This window comes from Synchiropus splendidus, chromosome 1, assembly GCF_027744825.2.
Source record: "Synchiropus splendidus isolate RoL2022-P1 chromosome 1, RoL_Sspl_1.0, whole genome shotgun sequence".
Classification (NCBI taxonomy): Eukaryota; Metazoa; Chordata; class Actinopteri; order Syngnathiformes; family Callionymidae; genus Synchiropus; species Synchiropus splendidus.
This window is the reverse complement of record NC_071334.1, coordinates 12,823,734-12,831,342: the sequence shown is the minus strand read 5'-3', so window position 1 is coordinate 12,831,342 and position 7,609 is coordinate 12,823,734. Positions and strand designations below refer to the sequence as shown.

Here is a 7,609-nt window from a genome sequence, read left to right as displayed (position 1 = left end):
GGAAAAGCCATCTGGACAACATCCCCCACAATGCCCCGAGACCAAGTTGCCCAGTGACGCACTTGTGCTACGTGTCAGGAAGCTTTACATCCAACATGGCGGCGCAGCAGAGCGATGTAGACGAACTTTTCGATGTAAAAAATGGCTATTACATCGGCAGTTATCAACAATGTATTAACGAGGCTCAGAAGGTGAAGGTGAGTACTCAGAAAATTGCAATTTTCGTTGTACGTATTGAAACGGCTAATAGCTGTTAGCTCCAGCGTTCGTACAACACAAGTATTCACGTAAAATGCTCTGAAATTGATGATGTAAATGTTCCTTGAAAGCCTTCAACACCAGAGAAGGAGGTTGAGAGAGACATGTTTTTGTACAGAGCATACATTGCCCAGGTAAGTGTACGTCGACACCACTCATCAACACGTTACCTTGTTTTCATTGTAAATGCAGCACCGTGTTTTGCTGTGTATCGTAGAGGAAATATGCTGTTGTTCTGGATGATATCAAGTACAACTCTCCACCTGAGCTCCAGGCTGTCCGGATGTTTGCAGAGTATCTCTCCAGCGATAATAAAAGGTGACCTCCATTTAGCTTGACATCCTATAGATATATTTGTAGCTGTTAATGACAGGTTGACTAAGATGAAGAAGAACTAAGATACTTTCTTTCAAATTACCTGGCTAACAGTCATCAAGGTTTCTGTATATAAGTTGGTTGTACCATAATGGATTTTATTACTACCAGTAATGCAGATTTAAAAAAAATATATCTGTTTCAGAAGAATGCTGTAAACAGGTGCTCAAGATTCATGTCAATTCCATCACATTAAAAAAAAAACTAATTGAATGCCCAAGTTAAAATAATGCACATAGTCGGAATAATTTGAAATTTGAGTTTAACTGTAACTTGTTTTTATCTTCCTAAATGGGACAAGGTTGTCCAACAAGGCTCACCAGCTATTCACTTTAGTAGAAAACAGGATCCTTCCTTAATGGCCCTTTTCTGGTTTGTGTGCAGGGATGCAATTGTTGCTGATCTTGACAAAAAAATGTCAAAGAATGTGGATGCCTCCAACACCACCTTTCTTCTGATGGCTGCCTCCATTTACTATCATGAGATGAACACCGATGCTGCTCTGAGGACTCTTCATCAAGGGGAAAGCCTGGAATGGTGAAATGCAATGACATGCTGAATACTACTTCATAATTAACAGTGTTGACGAAAGTTTTGGACAGAACCCTTAGTTTAAACAAAGATTTTAGAATAAATGGCATACATTTTAATACCTTGCGTCACTTGGCACATAAAAAAAATAGTGTTAAATGTCGGGCTTTCAGAAACAGCTGGTTAATTCCTTGGCTGCCTAGTGGCCAAGGTAGGAAGCAGAGCACAAACTGCCTATAGAGTTGACCTGAAAACAATGTTGGAAACTGCACCTGTCTTGAATACTGTAGTGACACTAGCAAAAGAAACAATAATGAAATAATTAAATTTACCATGGTTTTGAACAATGAATAATTCCACATCAAGTTATCTCTGTCACTCCGCTCTGCATGCTTGCCTACTTTTGTCTTTTGAAGTGTTTCAGGGCCGAATCCCCATTTATTATTTATTGAAATGATATTGTGACCGACTGCAATTACACTAGTTGTAAAAGATGTTAAAGCAGGTCCACATTAATGTGGAAGAGTTGGCTTTGAAAAGACACATTTTTGTGGATATGAATTCAATGTGTTTTAAGACGTAATTTAAGAGGAAAATCCTTATATATTTATCTAATATTTTCTTTTTTTTTTCAGCATGGCCATGACGATCCAAGTGCTGCTGAGTCTTGATCGCGTTGACCTGGCAAGGTATGTAGCCCTTATTTGTGCAATGCAAGTCATTACTTTCCACTTTACCTTTCTAGTCAATATGATAAACATACATGTTGTGAGACATACATTCTCTCAGATTTCATTCGATTGTTTTGTCCACAATTAACTTGCTCATTTGCCGAAAAACTGTATTCAGTTTTGGTTATTGCTGTAAGTTCTGGGCGATTGAGTGCACCTGTATAGAAGCAGCACACACTAAATTTAAGAATAAACTATATCTGCTACACACATATGTCACACTGGTCTAGTAAGCCTCAGGTGCAGCTTGGAAGTCTATGCTGTAGAAAGGTCAGTGATTTCTGTGTTTCAGCTTAAAATTGTGCAACATCACTTCTGAACAAGTTTTGAAAACAGGGTCCTGCATTGAGCCAGTTTAATGATGAAAACAAACTGCAAAGTTCTGAGCATGTATGATTCCGTAAATATTATTAGATGCTGAAAGTACAGTTTTTGCTTATTTGTATGTGATGTGATACAGCCAATTACTGTAATCAGAATGTATTCAATATGGTGATATGAATCTTTGGTGTGATGTGTAAGCAACATGTTCGACCATGTTCCTCAGGAAAGAGTTGAAGAAGATGCAGGAGCAGGATGAGGATGCTACACTCACCCAGTTGGCTACAGCTTGGGTCAACATTGCAGTGGTGAGAAAAAGGAACATCACAATTTAACGTTCATTTCTATAGTAATAGTTAAAATATATAAGACACCGCTGAACTGGATGTCACATATTCTGTCTATTGTTCTTGTAATTGTTAGTTTTGGGTGTAATGCAACACAGAAAATACTAAGTCCTTTGTCTTTATGGTTAACTACGTGTTTTTTTTCTTGATAAGAAGAAGTTAGGAATAGAGTCGACTATATTTAAGGGTCATGGTCTGTGCATTTCATTTCAAACATCTCAGTTTAAAAAATATGTTTTACTTCTCTTTTTTTACTGTGATACTGTTACTAATGTATTGTCACCAAAGCGGGATCGTTCAATGAGACTTTGTTTGCATGACACCCTGTTTGCTGTTTCAGGGCGGGGAAAAGCTGCAGGATGCGTATTACATTTTCCAGGAGATGTGTGACAAGTACTCTTCCACACTGCTGCTCCTCAATGGGCAGGCTGCTTGTTACATGGCTCAGAACAAGTGGGAGGAGGCTGAGGGAGTTCTGCAGGAAGCACTTGACAAGGTGAGATTATGTCACTTTCTTTGCCCTGTGTGTTCACAGGTGCTCTTCGACAGGTGCTGCATGAAAACTGACAGTAACTTCTAACTACTAGCAACTGTTGTGATCTATTTTTGTGTGAAAAAGTGAACAATCGCCCAGCAATTGGGCCGTACTGACCAGATGGTCCGAATCCCATCTGGTCATTGTTGCAGTGACCAGCATGTTTTTGTAACCGTGCATTTATTTGTGATATATCTCCACAGTGGCAGAAGAAATGACATTTTGCATGTTAAAAAAACTGGGAAAGTACTCCACAAATGTGAGATTAAATTGTCACTGCTACTATTAAGTGCTCATCCAAGTGCCAGATTGATATTTCACTGTTTTATTAGACCTGTCTAAGCTTAAAAAGAAAGAGAAGATCACCAGCTGGTGTGGGTTTTTTGTCTTTGTGCCACTTCCATGATTGACTTTGGTTTGATTGTTTTTAGTGGTAGAACGAGACCCTCTATTTTGTGTTAAAACACAGGTGAATGATTGGTTTGCTTCTTGAAGTCAACACCAGATGGCGCTACAGTAATTATTACAACGTTGGTTGGACTTTTTCCTTTGATATACCTGTAGTCGTCATCTCTTTCACATATTTTTAATTCTAAAATCCAGTGTGATGTAGGAGTTTGGCCAACTACAGTCAACGTCATGCTGCTCCATGCCTCTTGTTGAGTTTTATATGAGCCTTTGGTCATATTTTCATACTTTCTTTACTATTTGGATACTCTGGTGGAGTAACTTTTCCAGTATGTAGTATGTCAGGGACATGTAGTTGCTGTGATGAAAAGGTACTTGTTTTGTTGGACTCCCATGACACATGCATGTTTTCACTCACTGCTTGAATGACAAGAACGATTGAGGTCTAGGACCGAAGTGAAGTGGATCATTCTGAAACCACCAGCCTTTCCTTAGCTGAGCTCTGTTCACAGGCGGGTAGGTGGTGAGGCGCTGTCGGCCTCCTGAGGCCACATTCTTTTTCTAGTGTGAGCAAGTATGTGTTGTGGCCTCATGGGGTCACAGCTGTATCACTGCAAGTAAACAGTCTTATCTTCTATGCAGCACTGCTCTTTGTTCTCTGGAAACTGATGCAAAACTATCACTTATGAATAGTATTTAAATGGCTAATGAGGCTCAGGTCGTGTACGGAATTTGTCTATTCTGCCATTATTGATTTTGCATTTTATCCATTCACTGACGCGTCTCTCTTACCCACAAAATACATTTGTTGAATTAAATAGAAATGAATTGTACAAAAGCATATTTCCAGCATTAAATAGCCTGCTGTAGAAGAGGTCAGGTCAGGTCAGTGCGACGGCTGATCATACAGTATGAAGGGGGAAGTGGAGTGTTGCAATTTGCTTACCTAAGCTAATAATAGTAAAGACTGAAATGGTCATGTATCCATGCTATTGCTAGGTTATGCTTGATTGTAGCCATTGTGTAGTCAGTATTTCATCATTTTCTAATTTCATTAATAAGAGTCATATGTTTACTTCATTTCAAATGACATCTTAATGCAAGCATCCTGTCACATACTGTATACTGGGCTTTGTTATTTGTTATTATTCAACAATGTGTTTCTGCTCTGCAAAATGCTGCATACAGTACAGGTGTTGTGTAGGAATGAAAATACTGTCTGTACTGTTTGGGTTGTGTTCTTTCATTTAAGATAGAAACATTTTCCATTTTACTTACCATGGTTTGGGATCACACTGTAATTAAAAAAAAAATGAGAGAAGGTAGATTCAGCTGGACATTGAAATTACCTTCTCTCATGTTCCTGTCTGTTTTTTCTTCATCTCTCTGTACACAGGACAGCAGCCATCCTGAGACGTTGATCAACCTCATTGTGCTGACTCAGCATCTGGGTAAAGCCCCCGAGGTGAGACTTTGGACCTAAATCTTGTGAACGAAAGCACCAAGGGGACAAACTCAATTTCTTTCAGCCCTGTCTTCAATCCTCAGCTTAACTGACGCCTTAGCATGCCTTTTGTTGAGTGTTTGCCATAGCTAAATCAATCCAACAGGACCAGGCTTTTGATTGGGATTCTGTCCTATCATGAAATCTGCTTTCCTGGCGTGTCAGCGATGGAGCTTTGTACTGTATCTTAGTGTATAGGTGATAAGATTAAAGCCTCTGTGATGATTCGTGGGCTTGTAACTGTGATGTGACCTCCCAAGCAGAACATGTATCTTATATTCTTAAAATTCCAAGCAACATAAGCAGGTAAAATACAATTGGAAAATCAATACTTGACTTTCTCCCCCACAGATTTGTTGAAGATACTACATTTATGTGTGCTTTTTGTAGTTTATATGTGAAGGTAATAACTCTATTTTTAAGTACAGTGGCACTAATCTAATTTGTTATTGAATGTTGACTATTTCTTGCCCTGCTGTGGAATGTTTCATACGTATGTGCGCTTTGATCATGATGATGTTCTTCTAGGTAACCAATCGCTACCTGTCTCAGCTGAAAGATGCACACAGGACCCACCCCTTTCTGAAAGACTACTTATCCAAGGTATGCTTTCACATTGTACTGATGTTTGTTGATGATTTCGTCGCTGTTCTCGTTCGCACTACACATCATTTATTTTCTCATGTGTGAGTTACAGTGTTTACAGTAAAATGTTGAGGATTGTCGTCCCTCGATGTTCAGTATCTTTTATCTTGTCCTGGTCCTCACAGATAACAACGCAGTTTGATCCCGCCAAAGCGTTTTAGCTTTGTGTCTATCATAGTCTGTGCGACAGTACTACACATAGCTCAGAGACACATTTGGTCTGGAGAGAAGGGCGAGCTTAGAAACAGCAGCTTGATCTTGAAATAATATGATGGCATAACTGCATTAGAGGAATTATTTTCAGGCCAGGGCACTCATTCAAGTAATAGAATTGGAAAAAAATATTTTGCAAAAATCTACAAGAGTGATAATAAGAATAAGGAAAATGTACACAAATTTGCAGAATAAAATTTAAAATGCTTGGCCTGATACCGAATACTTAATTTCCAATGTGGTTTTTCACTATGTTGTTTTTTAATTTTGCATAATAGTTCATAGAAAGTTAATGTTTAGAGGATTTCATATTTTTGTTATATTTCAGACTTTGCTTTTCAATTTATAGTAATAATTAAGAAACAGACAAAATGTTCCATTCTATAATGGGCTGATCATGTAAAGAGAAGGCTGAAGATCAGGGCTGTCCGCTGGTGGTGGTTTAAGCAACTGATGATGGTCTGCAGACAGCTGGTTGGTGATGCTGTGTGTGGCTGGAACAAAAGCCTGCACCCACTGCAGCCCTGCAGGGCCGGTTTGGACAACCCTGCTCTAGATAGTTTGGTTGAGCACTCATTTTGCAATGTTTGGCTGGATGTATTCGGCCACCAAATACCACCCTGGTAATTTCTCTGCATGAAGAAGGCAGTTGTATTCGAACCATCTCTTAATGCTCTATGGCAAAACTAATTGGTACAAAGTCCCACCTAAAAAGGCAAATAAATGCTCATAGTTATGAAAAGAAGCAAAACGATATCTTGGATTTTCCATATTGAGCTGACTGTGTCCTAAGGTCGTCTGTGAAGCTTTTTCCTGAAAATTGTCAGGATTCCTTGGAAGAACAACCTGCCATAACCTTCGACTGTAGTGAACGATCAAACAGCAGATGTTGTTGAACTGAAGCCAGCCGGGGCATTAAACCTCTCATCTTTAGCCTCTGTCACAGATCTAATTGCACAAGAGCACAGTTGAACATAAACAAGGCATGCTATGACCAGCTGCACCGTCGACCCTTTTTTCCCCTCTTCTTTTAAAATCTCTTGTCTCTGCTTTTCCGCAGGAGAATGAGTTTGACAGACTAGCGATGCAGTACACTCCCGCCGCCACCGCTTGATCCTTCAGCATGAACATTGTTACCCATGGTGTCCCTGGCTTTCTTACTTCTGTCTGATGAAGAAAATTGAATTTAGACGGTCTTGTGTTTTATTCGTTTGAACAATACTAGTCAAACTCTTTCACAAAACATTCCCTTGGGGTCATAATAAATTCTTGATGCTTTGATGTCTGTGTGTGTTTTGAGGCCAGTCAAAGTCCAAACCCACTGATATCCAGCTATGCAAATGTCCTCTGACGAACAAGTCAATGTGGGGTCAGGTGTGCAATATGACCGATATATTTCGCAAATTACAACATAATGAGGTAAACAGTGAGAGTGAGCGCTGCATAAAAAGGGCCGTTTACTGGTGTGGCCATGTCACATGGCTGTTGGGTTAGCTGTGTTGCAGCAATGGGCTCTTTCATTTGAGCATAGCCAGTCATGTGACACATTTTATTCAATATTTTTAACCTTTCGACATGAGTTAGTACAAAATGTAGTGTTGTCAAGTTATTATGAACCATAACTTTGCCTCTCTGGACTGAATCTATAATTTCTTTTTATTAGCAGATGAACAATTTTCATTGTCTTGTGTATATGTTAACTCTATAAAAACATCTATAGCACACACACCAAAACAAAAAG

The 7,609-nt window shown here is 39.2% G+C and overlaps 1 protein-coding gene across 1 annotated transcript; it reads left to right on the top strand.

Moving 5' to 3' along the window:
• The first annotated feature begins 19 nt into the window (after positions 1-19).
• On the top strand, positions 20-7,164 carry cope (COPI coat complex subunit epsilon). The gene is made up of 10 exons (XM_053868509.1): positions 20-197; positions 330-392; positions 476-576; positions 1,018-1,170; positions 1,800-1,853; positions 2,443-2,524; positions 2,904-3,059; positions 4,903-4,971; positions 5,539-5,613; positions 6,929-7,164. The coding sequence occupies exons 1-10, from the start codon at positions 96-98 to the stop codon at positions 6,980-6,982; spliced, it is 909 nt and encodes a 302-aa protein (XP_053724484.1). The 5' UTR covers positions 20-95; the 3' UTR covers positions 6,983-7,164.
• The last annotated feature ends 445 nt before the right edge of the window (positions 7,165-7,609 follow it).